This window comes from Chlorocebus sabaeus, chromosome 18, assembly GCF_047675955.1.
Source record: "Chlorocebus sabaeus isolate Y175 chromosome 18, mChlSab1.0.hap1, whole genome shotgun sequence".
Lineage (NCBI taxonomy): Eukaryota > Metazoa > Chordata > Mammalia > Primates > Cercopithecidae > Chlorocebus > Chlorocebus sabaeus.
The window spans coordinates 29,378,519-29,397,159 of record NC_132921.1 but is presented as its reverse complement, the minus strand read 5'-3'; the positions used below and the strand labels follow the sequence as shown (position 1 = coordinate 29,397,159).

At 36.5% G+C, this 18,641-nt stretch overlaps 1 protein-coding gene across 4 annotated transcripts in view; it reads left to right on the top strand.

Moving 5' to 3' along the window:
* The window catches only part of DCC (DCC netrin 1 receptor), a 1,222,872-nt gene that overhangs the window by 1,166,170 nt on the left and 38,061 nt on the right, over positions 1–18,641 (top strand). For 3 of the 4 annotated variants that reach the window (XM_037982936.2, XM_007973974.3, XM_073006287.1), the window contains exon 26: positions 9,610–9,771. In XM_037982936.2, coding sequence (XP_037838864.1) covers positions 9,610–9,771 — 162 coding nt within the window. The remainder of the gene's footprint in view (positions 1–9,609; positions 9,772–18,641) is intronic. The other variant, XM_073006286.1, reaches the window with a different exon arrangement.

The following is an 18,641-nucleotide window of genomic DNA, read 5'->3' as shown; positions in this document are numbered from 1 at the left end:
CTCTTTATCCAATTTGCCATTCTGTGTCTTTTAATTGGAGCATTTACCCAATTTACATTTAAGGTAAATATTGTTATGTGTGAATTTGATCCTGTCATGATGATGTTAGCTGGTTATTTTGCTCATTAGTTAATGCAGTTTTCTGCTAGCATTGATGGTTTTTACACTTTGACATGTTTTGGCAGTGGCTGGTACTGGTTGTTCCTTTCCATGTTTAGTGCTTCCTTCAGGAGCTCTTGTAAGGCAGGCCTGGTGGTGACAAAATCTCTCAGATTTGCTTGTCTGTTAAGGTTTTTAATTTTCCTTCACTTATGAAACTTAGTTTGACTGGATATGAAATTCTGGGTTTAAAATTCTTTTCTTTAAGAATGTTGAATATTGGCCCCCACTCTCTTCTGGCTTGTAGAGTTTCTGCCGGGAGATCTGCTGTTAGTCTGATAGGCTTCCCTTTGTGGGTAACCCGACCTTTCTCTCTGGCTGCCCTTAACATTTTTTCCTTCATTTCAACTTTGGTGAATCTGACAAATATGTGTCTTCGAGTTGCTCTCCAAGATCTTTGTTGGTTTAAAGTCTATTTTATCAGTGTTCTTTGTGGTGTTCTCTGTGTTTCCTGAATTTGTGGTGTTCTCTCTAGTTCCTGAATTTGAATGTTGCTAGGTTGGGGAAGTTCTGAATAATATCCTGCAGAGTGTTTTCCAACTCGGTTCCATTCTCTCTGTCACTTTCAGGTACAACAATCAGACATAGATTTGGTCTTTTCACATAGTCTGTTATGTCTTCGAGGCTTTGTTCATTTCTTTTTACTCTTTTTTCTCTAAATTTCTCTTGTTGCTCCATTTCATTCATTTGATCTTCAATCACTGATACCCTTTTTTCCATCTGATTGAATTGGTTACTGAAGCATGTGCATTTGTTACATAGTTCTTGTTCCATGGTTTTCAGCTCTATCAGCACATTTAAGAACTTCTCTATGCTGGTTATTCTAGTTAGCCATTCATCTAATCTCTTTTCAAGGTTTTTAGCTTTTTTTGCAATGGGTTCGAACTTCCTCCTTTAGCTTGGAGAAGTTTGATTATCTGAAGCCGCCTTCTCTCAGCTCGTCAAAGTCATTCTCCATCCAGCTTTGTTCTGTTGCTGGCGAGGAGCTGCATTCCTTTGGAAGGAGAGAGGTGGTCTGATTTTTAGAATTTTCAGCTTTTCTGCTCTGCTTTTTCTCCATCTTTGTGGTTTTATCTACATTTGGTCTTTGAAGATGGTGACGTACAAGTGGGGTTTTGGTGTTGATGTCCTTTCTGTTCATTGGTTTTCCTTCTAACAGTCAGTACCCTCAGTTGCAGGTCTATTGGAGTTTGTTGGAGGTGGACTCCAGACCCTGTTTGCCTGGGTATCAGCAGTGGAGGCTTCAGAAGTGTGAATATTGCTGAATAGCAAATGTTGCCACCTTTTTGTTCCTCTGGAAGCTTCCTCTCAGAGGGGTACCTGGCTGTGTGAGGTCTCAATCTTCCCCTACTGGTGTGTGCCTCCCAGTTCGGCTACTCGGGGGTCAGGGACCCACTTGAGGAGGCAGTCTCTCCATTCTCAGATCTCAAACTCCATGGTGGGAGAACCACTACCTCTTCAAAGCTGTCAGACAGGGACATTTCAATCTGCAGAGGTTTCTGATTCCTTTTGTTTGGCTATGCCCTGTCCCCAGAGGTGGAGCCTACAGAGGCAGGCAGGCCTCCTTGAGCTGGGTGGGCTCCACCCAGTTCCAGTTCGAGCTTCCTGGCCGCTTTGTTTACCTACTCAAGCCTCAGCAATGGCGGGCCCCCCTCCCCTAGGCTTGCTGCCACCTTGCAGTTAGATTTCGGACTGCTGTGCTAGCAATGAGGTAGGACCCGTGGGTAAGGTACCTTCCAAGTCAGGTGCGAGACCTTGGAAGCCAGGCGTGGGATATAATCTCCTGGTGTGCCATTTGCTAAGACCCTTGGAAAAGCACAGTGTTAGGGTGGGAGTGACCCGATTTTCCAGGTGCTGTGTGTCATGGTTTCCCTTGGCTAGGAAAGGGAATTCCCTTACCACTTGTGCTTCCCAGGTGAGACAATGCCTCACCCTGCTTCAGTTCTCACTTGGTGGGCTGCACCCTCTCCTGCACCCACTGTCTGACACGCCCCAGTGAGATGAACCTAGTACATCAGTTGTAAATGTAGAAATCACCCATCTTCTGTGTCGCTCACGCTGGGAGCTGTTGTCTGGAGCTGTTCCTATTCGTCCAACCTCACGACGTTTCCTGTCTCATCAAGGTTTTGGGAATCTGGAGGTAACTTATAAATGGCTAAGGCAAATGGATGCACAATTTTTTGGGAAAATCTTTCTGGTCTGCTTAGAAAAGAATACTGTGATACCGTAAGCTCATCTCAAAGGAATTCCATGGAACGAGTTCAGAGTCTGTCTTTCCTACAGCCTCATCTTCTGTCTAATATCATGGAGCCAAAATGTACACACAGATGTTCACAACTATTTCATATATCTGGGCTTCATAGACACATCTCATTTGAGAAGATCTCAGTTGAAAAGATTCAGACAGATAGAAGGAGTAAAGGTCCAGATAGAAGGAATATAGTAGGAGATTACAGGGGTCTTAAAGTTTCCTTCTCACAGTTCACTCTGTTTGATCTTAACACATAGCCCCTGCTGTGGAAAACACTAAGCCGTCCAGTCCACATTCTATCTCATCTTGGAAAGTGGGTATAAACCACATTAAAATTGGGCCAGATAGACTTCAATAAATTAACAGCCTTCCTTTAGCTAACAAATGACAAAACAAGAACTTGAACTAGAAATTATCTTTCTCATGTCAAAAATCTTTCAGGGTCATACTTCCCTCAGGTTCAAATTTGAATTTAAAAACTATCATTTATTTGCCTCTATCTTAATGCATGACACTCTTTTTTTTTTTCCTTTTTTTTCAAATGTAAGACAGGATGTTTTAAACAGTATTTTCAATTAAAAGATATTCCATGCAGTTTTGGTTGCATCTCTTGCAGCCTTGCAAATTAATTACAATGCCCAACATTTATGGGTTGCTGACTTCTAACCCTGTACTCTGTTGCGCTTCTCTGTGGATGATCTCTTTAATCTTCACAACCACATCATAAAATCAGTACTCCATTTTGCAGATAAGGAAACTGAAAAACAGAGCTTGAATAATTTGCCCTTCAACGTACAGCTAACAATTATTATGTAACAAATTACTCCCAAAATGTAGCAACATAAAACAATTATTATTTATTTTCTCAATAGCATCTCTGAGAATCAGGTATCTAAGAGTGGTTTAGCTAGGTGGCTCAGGGTCAGAGCTTCAAGCTATTTCATGAGGTTTCTTTCAGTGTCTTGAGCTGAGGGTCTAGTTTCTTGCCACATGGTCCTGTGCACAGGTCTGCTGTCCTGCCCTCAAGACATAACACCTGGATTCCCCAAGATGTGACACCTGACTCCCCCCAGCATGAGTGATCTAAAAGAGAGAAGAGAGAGAGAGAAAGAGAGTGAGCATGTGCAATCTTTTTAAACCTTATCTTAGAAGAGATATATGTCATTTCTGCCACATTCTACTGGTCACCAGACCAATCCTTGTAAAATGTGCAAGGGAACCCCACAGGCTTGTGAACCCCATGAGGTGGGATCAGTGGGAGGCATCTTTGACACTGGCTCTGACGCTTATTCACTAGCAGGGAGTAGAACTAGGTAATGAATCCAGGCAGTTTTACTTCAGCATTTGGACTCTTTACCATTATGTTAAGAATTACTGCAAAGCACTTAGGGCTTTTCCAAAAGCGACCCTCCATGGAGTTTGTGGGTACTTGTGAATGTCATGCTGTGACACTTGCTTATCAAAGAACACCTGAAAATGTGAAGGAGATATGAATATGTATCAAGGACAATAGAGGCTAAATTTCCAAATGTCCCAGATAATATACAGGTCATTCTGGAAAAGAAAAGATAAAAAGAGGCAGAATGAAAAATCATTTCAGTTAAGCTCTTTCATTTCGACATACCATTATCTTTGTCCCCTTCGTCTCCTCAACAAGTCTCTCAATTCCATCAAGCACCATGTTGAGAAATATCTAGGGAGGGGTTTCTTATTTCTTAAATCTTGTAGCTTAAAAAAATCTTTACTTTTGTTTTCCTATAGGTAGTATTTAGTGCTAATATTTTAAAGAATATTATGGAAGTTTTCAAATACCAATGTGCCTTGTTCAGGGAGCTAGGTAATTTGGTGAGGGAATTTCTAGTTGAGAAATCTTTGTGCATCAATGTCAGAAATAAATTCAATTGTCAGAAAGCTGTGTCAGAACAGATTTCTTGTCATGTTTTGCCACACAGCAGATATTTATTGAAAATGCTAGATGATATTGCTCTCTGAGCTGTTTTACATAAATATAGCAGTGAAGCGAATACTTTGAGTTGAAGCCTGTGTGTGTGTGTGTGTGTGTGTGTGTGTGTGTGTGTGTGTTTGTGTGTGTGTATTTCCGACTTTCAAAACTGACATCAAGGGGAAAAATACCTAAAGATACCTTAATACCTAATGTTTTATCCAACTTACTTTAAGAATGATTATTTTTTGTTATAAGTAAATGTAGACTTCTGTGCCTTTTCAGAAATGAATCATAGAATGAAATACTTCAAGATCAAAGCTTTGGGATACTGGCTATTCTATTTCATGTCATGAAATAATGAGCACTTTTGAGATGCAGAAACATACAACAGATTTATTATTTTTGAAAGAAGTTTTATTATTTGTAAACCCTTTGTAATCAGGTCAGTAGCAAAAATACAAAACTATTAGAAAGTAAAATTTCTTTCTTCAGTAATGAAAGACTTGGAACTGCAGTGTAAGTTTAGTCTCTAGAGTGCTCTCAGTACTCTAACTAAAAAATTATATGGCTTGCAAAATTGTTTTATGTTTCTCTCTCCAAATTTGTTTGGTTCCGAATCAGAAGATACTTATGAAACTCTTTTTCTAAACGTATTGTGAAATATTTGTTATTAATATTATTGTTTGTATTATAATCATTTTGATAAGAAAATATAGTGTACATAATTTGTGGAATGAGTATCTTCTATATCTGAAGGAGACTAACATTGTCACATTTATGAGTAAAAATTATCAATATCAGGAATGCTTTGCAATCTAGCAATCCACTTTAATGACTGCAGTGATCCATTTGATGAGTAAGACAGGTGAAATAATTCAGTTGGCTGCCTCAGAGTCTGAGAATTTGAATTGTTTAAAAATAGACTTTATGCTCTTGTATGGCTTATATTTACAAATGTGTTCAACTACATTATTATTATTATTATTATTATAGTTATAGTAACTATATACCCCAGGAGACTAAATCATATGTCAAGTCACTCTGAAAGTCTCCAGTGTGTTAAAATGACAGATTTCTAAATAATACTCCTAGAAAATCCTTCATATTAACTCACTTGAAAAATATGAAGTATCTCTAGCACTGTACTAGAAAAGACACAAAGACAACAAAATTGTAACTTATTTCTTTAAAGAGTTTATAACATTTTGGCTGGTATCTGGTTTGAATCTCTGATTCTTTTTCAAAGTTTCCTTGTCATTTTAAAAATTTCCCTTTTTCTGGAGCCTGTTTATGTGTTTATATATCCATAATGTGCTTTTTATAAAATATCTTTATTGAGGCATTGTGCTTTGTACCACTTACTCTCAAATGTTCATTCATGTCTTCTCTAAAATAATTTAGAAAAACTATGTATCCCCTCATATATTTAAAATTTGACACTTAAAATATTTTGTTATACATTAAAAACCTGTGAAAGATGACATTTTTCTGGTATAACACACTTTTAAACCAATCTAAAAGCATAAAAATACCATAGTACTTTGATACCAATATCATCCCCTTAAAAAATATGTGAGCCTTAACAGATAGAAGTTAACATCACTCATTTTTCTCCTTGAACTGGAATCTACAATTTATTTTCCCCACAGATTAACATACAAACATGATATATTTTTATGTTTGCAGGTCTTTTATTGATTATATATCTTACGTTTTGCAGCATAAAATTTATATAAACCAACATTTTATTTTATGTTTGTATTTCCAGTTAATTGTTAATGTTCTTTCCCGTGGATCTTTTTTTTTTTTTTTTTGAGACGGAGTCTCGCTCTGTCGCCCAGGCTGGAGTGCAGTGGCCGGATCTCAGCTCACTGCAAGCTACGCATCCCAGGTTTACCCCATTCTACTGCCTCAGCCTCCCGAGTAGCTGGGACTACAGGCGCCCGCCACCTCATCCGGCTAGTTTTTTGTTTTTTTTTTTAGTAGAGACGGGGTTTCACCGTGTTAGCCAGGATGGTCTCCATCTCCTGATCTCGTGATCTGCCCGTCTCGACCTCCCAAAGTTCTGGGATTACAGGCTTGAGCCACTGCGCCCGGCCTTTTCCTGTGGATCTTAACATTACAGTTAGTGTTTCTCTACAATGGCATATAGAGTAAAATTTTATTGGAGTGTTATCACTTAATGACATGAATGGGGCTTTTTGTACATTAATTTCATATACCCATGTATGAATGTTGCTTATTGCATTAACTCGAGTCCAGTGTGCTTTTTATTGATCTAAACACTGTGAAACCTTTGTATATGTTTGCGTATATATATATATAATAGTGTGTATATGTACATGAATGAGTACTATAACAATGAGATCTTTATAGCAATCACTGAACAATTTGAGCTTCTCCCAAATTACATGCCAAAATCACATTGTGACTTCTCATTCTGTTATTTTTGATAATTTTTCAACTAACAACTACCTGAGATTCTCCTTCAATTGTGCTCTAAATGAAAATGTTAGAAACCACCTCACTTGCAGAAGTATTTGTTACTCATTCAAGTTATTTACTTTCTTGTTTTCTAGGAGCTTCACAATAAAAAGCTGTACCAAAATTTATCAAGTAATTTTAAAATAAACTTGAAAGTTGTTTTCACAGAGAAGCACTTTGTGTAACAACATATAAAGACAAGATTAGGTTGCCTTTTCCTTTTGGTGATTATTTCCTTTGCTGTGCAGAAGCTTTTTAGTATGGTGCAGTTTCATGTATTTATTTTTGTTTTTGAAGCCAAGCTTTTGGTGTGAAATCTAAAAAGATCATAAACAAGACCAAAGTCGAGGAGCTGTTCCCCTATGCTCTCTCCTAGGCATTACCTTCTGGGTCATACATATAGGTATTTTGTCCATTTTGAGTTAATTTTTCTATATGGTGTGAGATAAGGGTCCAATTTCATTATTTTGAATGTGAAAGTCATTCCCCCAGCACCATTTATGGAAGATAATATTCTTTCCCCATAGTGTCTTCTTTGTGCTCTTGTTGAAACTAATTGTCCATATATATTTGCATTTATTTCTGGGCTCTCTATTCTGTTCCATTGATCTACACTTCTGTTTTATGCCAGTACCATGCTGTTTTGATTACCGTAGCTTTTTAACATAATTTCTAATCAGGAAGTGCAGTGCATCCAACTTTGTTTTTCTTTCTCAGTATTGCTTTGGTTATTCAATATTTGTTGTGGTTTCAAATAAATTTTAAGATTTTTTTCTATCTCTGTGAAGAATTCCATTAGAATTTTGATAGGGATTGTGTTAAATCTGCATATTGCTTTGGGTAGTATGAACCTCTTAACAATCTCATATGTGAAATATATATGTGAAATAATACATATATAAGCTCAAATACACAGAGATAGAGAATGAAGGAGTGGTTCCTACAGGTGGAATGGGGAGAGGAAATGGGGAGATGTAGGCCATAGAATACAAAATAGCAGACGTGTGAGATAAACAAGTCTAGAGACCTAATCTACAGCACGAGAACTGAAGTTAATACAACTGTATTATATTAGGGATTTTTGTTAAATATGTAAATTTTAGTTACTTTGTTACTTTGTCACAAAAGTAACTGTGAGATGATATATATGTTAATCTACTTCACTATGGTAACCAACCTACTCTCTACATTTATCTATGTGTCTCATAACATCATGTCATAAACTTCTAATATACACAGTGACACATATTTTTTTAAAAAAATTATATTAATGTCATCACACTACACTCCAAAGCAATAATTTGAATTTGTGATAGAACAAAAACCCAATAAAATTCAATAATTTTTTACTGAAAAATAAAATCAAGATTAGGAAAATTGAAATATCACTTAGATGTTTACTAAAGCGATTTTTGTTTAAATGATTTATCTTTAAGTGATTTATATTTTTATTCAATTTATAGGAAATACTCATCATTTAATCTGATTAGCAGAATCACTCTTTGTTGTCAAATCAGTCCATCAAAATACTTTATATCTGAAACACTCTGACTTCATTTTTCAGTTCAAGTAAACATGTTCATATATATTTTAAGAAATATTATAAATATACTGAAAAATAAATTCTGGTATATAATTTTAATAGCCAGTTTACTAGGAGCACCCCTTTTAAAATCTTGTATCTTTTATATATTTAATCTGAATTTTAAGTTAGAATTTAAAAGAAATCTATATGTTGTTTCTCATTGATTTACAATATGTAGTGTAATTTGTATCTACAATTGTAAGTTATAAAATGAGAAACATGACAAAGGAAAAGATTTTCATTTGGTAAATGTGCATGCACGTATATGTATGTTAAACTCCAGTTATTGGCATTACCATCTAAATAAATAACAAATTATTTTATTAATTTCATAGACAGGAATATACAGCTAAAACTGATCATTCAGGTAGCTGACTTAAATTTTGTTTTGGCATGATAAAAGATAGGGAATACTAAGCATTTTATAAGATAATATAAGATAAAGATTGACTACAATTGGAATATTTAATAATATATAATTGAATAGTTATTGAATAATGAAATTGAACAATACTTTCTAAACCTAGAAGATATTGTGTATGTTTTTTATCTGTGGGTTTCAGCCAGTATAACTAAAAAATGTTGATATTCCCGAAAAACATTCAGTTACACTTAATATGTCACTCACCTTCACTGATTTGGGTATTTGAAGATATTTTCTATTTAAAGATAAATCCTAAGTATGACCATTGAGACAATACCTTGCTTCTCTCTCTCTGTTTCTGGACTGTCCCTCAAGAGCAATACATTCTTTTATAGAATTAATGGAAAATTCCCAACACTTTTTCAGCCCACTGTATACAATATATTTGATTTGTGAACAACCTAACCTTTCTAATGCCATAGTTCATCCTTAGAAGAAAGCCTAAGACTAGGACAAACAAACAGCATGACCGAAATAAAATGTTAAAGTGGATTTATGGAAACTTGATTAACTGTTTCTTTGTTTGGAGCCCTGGAATATTTTAAACTGCAGGGTAATATTTCATAGTATGATGCTTGAGGGGTGAGCTGTCTTTTCTAAAGTAAAAAGTGGGATTGGTGGAGAGAGGTAAGTGAGGGAACCTACTTGATACTATGAAGAGTGTGTATAGATTTGAGGATCTGAAAATTCCACCATTTTCTTTTTGCTTGTTGAGTGAATACATAAGATTCAAAAAGCCCATTAACCTTTTTCTTTTGCAGCTGTTGTGAGTGCCATCCCTGTGCCGACCCTAGAAAGTGCCCAGTACCCAGGAATCCTCCCGTCTCCCACCTGTGGATATCCCCACCCGCAGTTCACTCTCCGGCCTGTGCCATTCCCAACACTGTCAGTGGACCGAGGTTTCGGAGCAGGAAGAAGTCAGTGTAATGCATTTTTCTCTCTTTTTAATAAGAACAAATGAATAATAGCAAAGGTGTCTTGTGAAATGTGCTGCATTCTGACCTTCTTATCCCTTACAAAGGTTAATTTCCCTATGACTGTGGTACTAGAATGTTCCTTCCCAACACAGTACTTTGGATCCTAACTCGTGTGCATTTGTACTGATTCCCTAGACACCTTTCCACAGCACACTCCACTGACAATACGAGGGGAAGTGGTGGGAAAACAAAGGTCAAGTGGTTCCATCGAACAATGATGTGATGGGTGCTTGAAATTAATATGTCCTATTAAATAGGAAATTACTAATCAAGTGATATCTTCCAACATATTTGGTATCTGTTGGTTATCTCTCACTGATCGCTGATGAACCAATACTTGGATGAATGCTTTAGATTTCTTTAATCAGGTAAGTGATACTTTTTCAGCTTTAACAATTATCAGAAAAAAAAAAAAAAAGGATTTACAGGTAGTATTTCATTTATTTGAAGGAAGGTATGAAAACAGACTGTCAAGCTATTATATATACCCTGGTGATTTCTACTGTGCCATTTGACTTTTTTTTTTTTTTTTTTTTTTTTTTTTTGAACACAGCATTTTAAAATCAGTTCTATGGCTTTCATCTCTTAGTTAAGAACAAGTGACTCAGCAGCTCATGTGAGATAGGATGTTTTGTAATAGATATGATAGTAACAACAATAAAATATATTTTTGAGGTAAGGTATATTTTTCCAACCAAACAGGGACAGCTCTAAGAAATCATAAATCGTCTAGCTATAGCAAGGTTAGAATTAAAAGGCATCAAAGATCTGCCAAGGGAGAATTAGATTTATTTTCTCTTTTCTCGCTGCACATAATATCTACAGAATAGAGTTGTGTGCAAAAACTCGAAGAAAAATAGTTGCCCAAACTGCATCGAAGGGAATTACATGGGAAAGATGTAGAAAGTCTAACAACCAAAATGATCAAATCCCAAGACAACTGGAAATGGAATTCCAATCAAAGAATTGTGAGCCCACAAGTGCCTTCTTCACTTCTAAAATGTAGCTCTCTGCAACAAAAAAAGACAAGTTTTAATGTTAGATTAGTATTCTCTCTATTGGTCTGTTGTCTCCTACACTCTTTTGATGTCTTGTATATTCTCCGACTTTAAAGGGAAATATGAAAAGAATGTGTAGACTTTCAGGGGCTGAGGTGGGCAGATCACTTGAGGTCAGGATTTGGAGACAAGCCTGGCCAATATGGTAAAACCCTGTCTCTACTAAATTAGTTGGGTGTGATGACCCGTGCTTATAGTCCCAGTTACTTGGGAGGCTGAGGCATGAGACTGTCTTGAGCCTGGGAGGTGGAGGTTGCCGTGAGCTGAGAGTGTGACACTGCACTCCAGCCTGCATGACAGAGCGAGACTCTATTTCAAATTAAAAAAAAAAAAAAAAAAAAAAAAAAATGTGTAGAATGACCTTTATCAGGTCTGTCCGTCATGACTGGTACAAGCCAAAATTCAAGACTTTTAAAATTAGTAATTCACTATTTTTATTCATGTTGTGTTACTCATTTCTTGTCCCTTTTTTTAAAGGCAGTTTTCTTTTGAAAATGTATTCATTGAGGTCCAACATCAATTTACTCTTTCCTTTTTTCTCTTAAATGGGTGCAGTATGTGAAACTCTCTCTTACTGAATCACAGGGAAAATGATTCCAAAAGTTAAAGTTCAATGAAAATGAATAAAGGGAATCGGCTAGTATAAAATTTGTTTTTATCTGTAGTCAAAAGTCTAATGTGTGACTTGTGATTTTGACAGTGAGTACGCTGGGTGTATGTGGGGTAGGAGGCATGTGAGAAATATCTGTTCCTCCTGCTCAGTTTTCCTGTGAACCTCAAAAGCCTCTACAAATAAAATCTATTAGAAATTGATTGGGCCAGGCGAGGTGGTTTACGCCTGTAATCCCAGCATTTTGGGAGACTGAGGCAGGCAGATAACAAGGTCAAGAGATCGAGACCATCCTCACAAAAAGGTGAAACCCCATCTCTACTAAAAATACAAAAATATTAGCTGGGCATGGTGGCATGCGCCTATAGTCCCAGCTACTTGGGAGGCTGAGGCAGAAAAAAAGAAAAGAAAAGAAATTAATTTATTAAAATATTTATTCTCTAGAAGATATTTTTATTTTTAAAGTAAGGATTATTAAATAAAAGTAGTTATATGACAAAATGCTTAGTGATTTTTTAACTTTATCTAAAATCAATGAATGTTCTACTCCTGCCCAAAATTTTACAAATTTTCAAAATACATCTTTAGTCATTCATCAAGAATTTTTTGAACAAAGCTATGTGCAATGTAAGGACTAAGATATAATATGTGTTCCAAGTGATTGCTTAAAATAAAAATAAATAACACTCACCCTCCTTTCTAGGAAACTAAATATTCTCTAAATCACTGTCAGAAACAATTAACTTCCCATTTCCCACCATTCCATATTAGTTTCTAAATGCCTTAGAGAACATTAAACATTCCTGTTCTCTCTCAAGCAGAAAACATTTCATAAATCTGGGTGGATATATCTTATTAGTCGCCTTGGGAAACATAGAAAGGCACACGTATTAAAAGAAAAAGTTGACTTTGCCAAGGTGGAAACTCTTTTTTTCTCCAAAGTTATCTGAAAGATCTTTTGAGATTTATAAGAAATGAATCACTAAAGTCCTGTCCCAAAGGTCTGTGCCTTCTGAAGGCACAAATAAAGCTGAATTTCTCTCTGACCATAAGGAAAGAAAAGATATGGTACATACATTTGCAGTACATGTATTTCCTGACCTATCAGTAAATATTTATATAGTTGTGATGGACAAATATTTCCTCTTCTTAATAAGTAACTGCATTATTCCTCTTAGTCTCAATAAGCAAATGAGTTATCCCTAGGGAACAGTTTAGCTGCATTGTATTTGAAAACTTCAACCAATAGGTAGCCTTGGGGCCTTATTTCTACAAATCAGTACAAAATTGGTGCCCTCACTTTCTTGTCTTTGAAACAAGTAGATGGTAGAGGAGCAGTTTAAGTGATTTCCACTTTTCCTTTTAGTTCTGACATTGTCTTAACTAGTGAGAAGTCTTGTCAGCTTTATTCATACTATTTTTCTGCCTCTGTTCTTCCTCAAATGGAAAATCAACTAATAAATGAAACTTGACCTAGATAAAATGAAGAGTGCAATGGAGATCATGGATTATTCTCGAGGGTCTTTAAAAAAAATCCAGGCTGTAAGAAACTAGGGTTATGTAACAATATTGCATCATGTCATTCTTCTGAGATTAATGAGTGAACTGGGTTTCTAGAGGTGTTCATGTCTCAGTCTTTGCTTAGAGTTATTGGCTTGCTGTACTTCTATCACATATTGTAGTTTTCAGAAAGAAGAAAAATCCTCATTTTCATTTTTGCAATATTTTCCCAGTTATTTCATAGCAATTATTTATGTGTATTGACATTAATTACTATACAGTACCTTAAGATTTGACTCTGCTGTGTAATTGCATGCTATTTGGACAACGAATTCTGACTATTTCATCATGTAAAAACAAGTGCCGTGCTAGCACGTATTTGATTCTCACTCGATACTCTGAATTGCAGAGCAAGGGCACATCATGGGCAAAAGCAGGTTTCTTTGCTTTTAGAGATCTTGGCAGAGCTAAATGTTATACCTGTAAGCCAATTTGTTTCACATAGGTGTCCTGAAGCCAGTGTCTGAACTGGACAAAAGTGCTCATCTGAAATGAGAGTATTTCACCTGTGGAGCAGTTGCTATTGTGTTTGTTAAAGGGTTTTTGCTGCCTTAAATGTCAGCCAGTTCCAAAAAGTATTTATTTTGCTCCACTTAAAATATAAGAATTATGAATTATATATGGAAATCCTATACTTGTTCACTATATTCATTTTGAATACAACAGAAATTGTCCCTCAGGGATTGGTGATATATTCCATCTCGAGGAAGGGCCGTCTCACTCCTGTCTAGTACATTAGGCACTTTCCTATTCTCCGTATGTGGTACTAAGGATGGATTTTGCTAAAGAGGGGACCCATCTATGTAAAGCCATTTTTACTTCCATCAAAAGCCACATCATGACATTTGCAGCCAGGATCACGGGGCCAGTTGAAAACTTGGGGATAGAAGACTGGGCATGCAGACAATTTTGTTTTTAGAGATGCTGATGAGGAAGAATAGCATTAAAGAGTAGGATTAGGAAAAAGAAAATTCAGTGACATAATCAGAATTCATGTGAAATATGAAAATTTTCAAAGTGAGAGACCGAGTTTCAAAAGACTAACAAATGCATGTACATTCTATTAAACTTATGATCACAAAAATAATTTAGATTTCTTTTTTTATTATACTTTAAGTTCTGGGGTACATGTGCAGAATGTACAGGTTTGTTACATAGGTATACACATGCCATGGTGCTTTGCTGCACCCACCAACCCATCATCTACATTACGTGTTTCTCCTAATGCTATCCCTCCCTTACCCACTAACCCCCAAGAGACCCTGGTATGTGATGTTTCCTTCCCTGTGTACATGTGTTCTCATTGTTCAACTCCTACTTATGAGTAAGAACATGCGGTGTTTGGTTTTCTGTTCTTCTGTTAGTTTGCTGAGAATGGTTTCCAGCTTCATCCATGTCCCTACAAAGGACACAAACTCATCCTTTCTTATGGCTGCATTGTATTCCATGGTATATATGCACCACTTTTTCTTTATCCAGTCCATCACTGATGGACACTAGGGTTGGTTCCAAGTCTTTGCTATTGTGAACAGTGCCGCAGTAAATATACATGTGCATGTGTCTTTATAGTAGAATGATTTATAATCCTTTGGGTATATACCCAGTAATGGGATTGCTGGGTCAAATGGTGTTTCTAGTTCTAGATCCTTGAGGAATTGCCACACTGTCTTCCACAATGGTTGAACTAATTTACACTCCCACAAGCAGTGTAAAAGCATTCCTATTTCTCCACATTCTTTCCAGCATCTGTTGTTTCCTGACGTTTTAGGAATGGCTATTCTAACTGGCGTGAGATGGTATCTCATTGTGGTTTTGATTTGCATTTCTCTAACGACTAGTGATTATGAGCATTTTTCCATCTTTGTTGGCTGCATAAATGTCTTCTTTTGAAAAGTGTATGTTCATATCCTTTGCCCACTTTTTGATAGGATTGTTTTTTTCTTGTAAATTTGTTTAAGTTCTTTGTAGATTCTGGATATTAGTCTTTTGTCAGATGGATAGATTGCAAAAATTTTCTCCCATTCTCTAGGTTCCCTGTTCACTCTGAGGATAGTTTTTTTGCTGTGCAGAAGATCTTTAATTAGATCCCTTTTGTCAATTCTGGCTTTTGTTGTCATTGCTTTTGCTGTTTTAGTCATGAAGTATTTTCCCATGCTTATGTCCTGAATGGTATTGCCTAGGTTTTCTTCTATGGTTTTTATGGTTTTAGGTCTAACAATTGAGTCTTCAATCCATCTTGAATTAATTTTTGTATAAGATGGAAAGAAGGGATCTAGTTTCAGTCTTCTGCATATGACTAGCCAGTTTTCCCAACACCATTTATTAAATAGAGAATCCTTTCCCTGTTGCCTGTTTTTGTCAGGTTTGTCAAAGATCAGATGGTTGTAGATGTGTAGTGCTATTTCTGAGGCCTCTGTTCTGTCCTGTTCGTCTACATATCTGTTTTGGTACCACTACCATGCTGTTTTGATTACTGTAGCCTTGTAATATAGTTTGAAGTCAGGTAGTGTGATGCCTCCAGCTTTGTTCTTTTTTGCCTCGGATTCTCTTGGCTATACGAGCTCTTTTTTGGTTCCATATGAAATTTAAAGTACTTTTTTTTCAATGCTGTGAAGAAAGTCAATGGTAGCCTGATGGGGAGAGCATTGAATCTATAAATTACTTTGGGCAGTGTGGTCATTTTCATGGTATTGATTCTTCATATCCATGAGCATGGAATGTTTTCCCATTTGTTTGTGTCCTCTCTTATTTCCATGAGCAGTGGTTTGTAGTTCTCTTTGAAGACGTCCTTCGCATCCCTTGTAAGTTGTAGTCCTAGGTATTTTATTCTCTTTGTAGCAATTGTGAATGGGACTTCACTCATGATTTGGCTCTCTATTTTTGGCATATAGGAATGCTTGTGATTTTTGCACATTGATTTTGTATCCTAAGACTTTGCTGAAGTTGTTTATCAGCTTAAGGAGATTTGGAACTGAGATGATGGGGTTTTCTAAACATACAATCATGTCTTCTGCAAACAGAGACAATTTGACTTCCTCTTTTCCTAATTGAATACCCTTATTTATTTCTCCTGCCTGATTGCCCTGGCCAGAACTTCCAACACTATGTTGAATAGGAGTGGTGAGAAAGGGCGTCCCTGTCTTGTGCCAGTTTTCAGAGGGAATGCTTCCAGTTTTTGCCCATTCAGTATGATATTGGCTGTGGGTTTGTCATAAATAGCTCTTATTATTTTGAGATATGTTCCATGTATGTGTCCAGGAATTTATCCATTTCTTCTAGATGTCTAGTTTGTTTGCATAGAGGTGATTTTAGTATTCTCTGATGGTAGTTTGATTTCTGTGGGACTGGTGGTGATATCCCCTTTATCATTTTTGATTGTGCCTATTTGATTCTTCTCTCTTTTCTTCTTTATTAGTCTGGCTAGCAGTCTATTTTGTTGATCTTTAAAAAAAAACCAGCTTCTTGATTCACTAATTTTTTGAAGGGTTTTTCCTGTCTCTATCTCTTTCAGTTCTGTTCTGATATTAATTATTTCTTGTCTTCTGCTAGCTTTTGAATTTGTTTGCTCTTGCTTCTCTAGTTCTTTTAATTGTGATAGTATGGTGTTGGTTTTAGATCCTTTCTGCTTTCTATTGTGGGCTTTTAGAGCTATAAATTTCCCTTACACACTGCTTTAAATATGTCCCAGGGATTCTGGTACATTGTGTCTTTGTTCTCATTGGTTTCAAAGAACATCTTTATTTCTGCCTTAATTTTGTTATTTACCCAGTAGTCATTCAGGAGCAGGTTGTTCAGTTTCCATGTAGTTGTGTGGTTTTGAGTGAGTTTCCTAATCTTGAGTTCTAATTTAATTGCACTGTAGTCTGAGAGACTGTTATGATTTCTGTTCTTTTCCATTTGCTGAGGAGCATTTTACTTCCAATTATGTGGTCAATTTTATAATACGTGTGATGTGCTGTGAAGAATGTATATTATGTTGATTTGGGCTGGAGAGTTTTGTAAGTGTCTATTAGGTCTGCTTGGTCCAGAGCTGAGTTCAAGTACTAGATATCCTTGTTAATTTTCTATCTCGTTGATCTAATATTGACAGTGGGGTGTTAAAGTCTCCCACTGTTATTGTATGGGAGTCTAAGTCTCTTTGTAGGTCTCTAAGACCTTACTTTATGAATCTGGGTGCTCCTGCATTGGGTGCATATATATTTAGGATAGTTAGCTCTTCTTGTTGCATTGATCCCTTTACCATTATGTAATGGCCTTCTTTGTCTCCTTTTATCTTTGTTGATTTAAAGTCTGTTTTATCAGAGACTAGAATTGCAACCCCTGCTCTTTTTTTGTTTTCCATTTGCTTGGTAAATCTTCCTCCATCCCTTTATTTTGAGCCTCTGTGTGTCTTTACATGTGAGATGGGTCTCCTGAGTACAGCACACTGATGGGTCTTGACTCTATCCAATTTGCCAGTCTGTGTTTTTTAATTGGAGCATTTAGCCTGTTTACATTTAAGGTTGATATTGTGAATTCGATCTTGTCATTATGATGCTAGCTGGTTATTTTGCCCATTAATTGATGCAGTTTCTTCATAGTGTCAATGTTCTTTACGATTTGGTATGTTTTTGCAGTGGCTAGTACTGGTCGTTCCTTTCCATGTTTAGTGCCTCCTTCAGGAGCTCTTCTAAGGCAGGCCTGGTGGTGACAAAATCTCTCAGCATTTGCTTGTCTATAAAGGATTTTATTTCTCTTTCACTTATAAAGCTTAGTTTGGCTGGATATGAAATTCTGGGTTGAAAATTCTTTAAGAGACCTGGCGTGGTGGGTCATGCATGTAATCCCAGCACTTTGGGAGGCTGAGGCAGGTGGATCATGAGGTCAGGAGTTCAAGACCAACCTGGCCAAGATGGTGAAACCCCCTGTCTACTAAAAATACAAAAATCAGCTGAGCATGTTGGTGGGCACCTGTAATCCCAGCTACTCACGAGGCTGAGGCAGACAATTGCTTGAACCTGGGAGGCAGAGGTTGCAGTGAGCCAAGATCATGTCACTACACTCCAGCCTGGGCAACAGAGCAAGACTCCATCTCAAAAGGAGAAACCAGTCCAAACTGTCTGCAAATTCCAAAAGCCAGAATGCCTCTTCTCCAAAAGATCACACCTCCTCACCAGCATGGGAACAAAACTGGACAGATAATGAGTTTGATGAATTGACAGAAGTAGGTTTCAAAAGGTGAGTAATAACAAATTCCTCCAAGCTAAAGGAGCATGTTCTAACCCATTGCAAGGAAGCTAAGATCCTTGAGAAAATGTTGGTTAGATGAATTGCTAACTAGAATAACAAGTTTAGTAAAGAACATAAATGACCTGATGGAGCTGAAAAACACAGCACGAGAACTTCGTGAAGCATACACAAGTATCAATAGCTGAATTGATCAAGCGGATGAAAGTGTAGTGTAGATTTTATTTCAAAAATGCAGAAAAGGTAGAAAAGGAAAAATTGAAAGAAGGAAGGAAATAAAACATCATAAACATATTATTGTCCCTTTAATGGCTAAACCGGTGTTTAAAATATAATGTGGGTTAATTGTAATCCATCTTCAA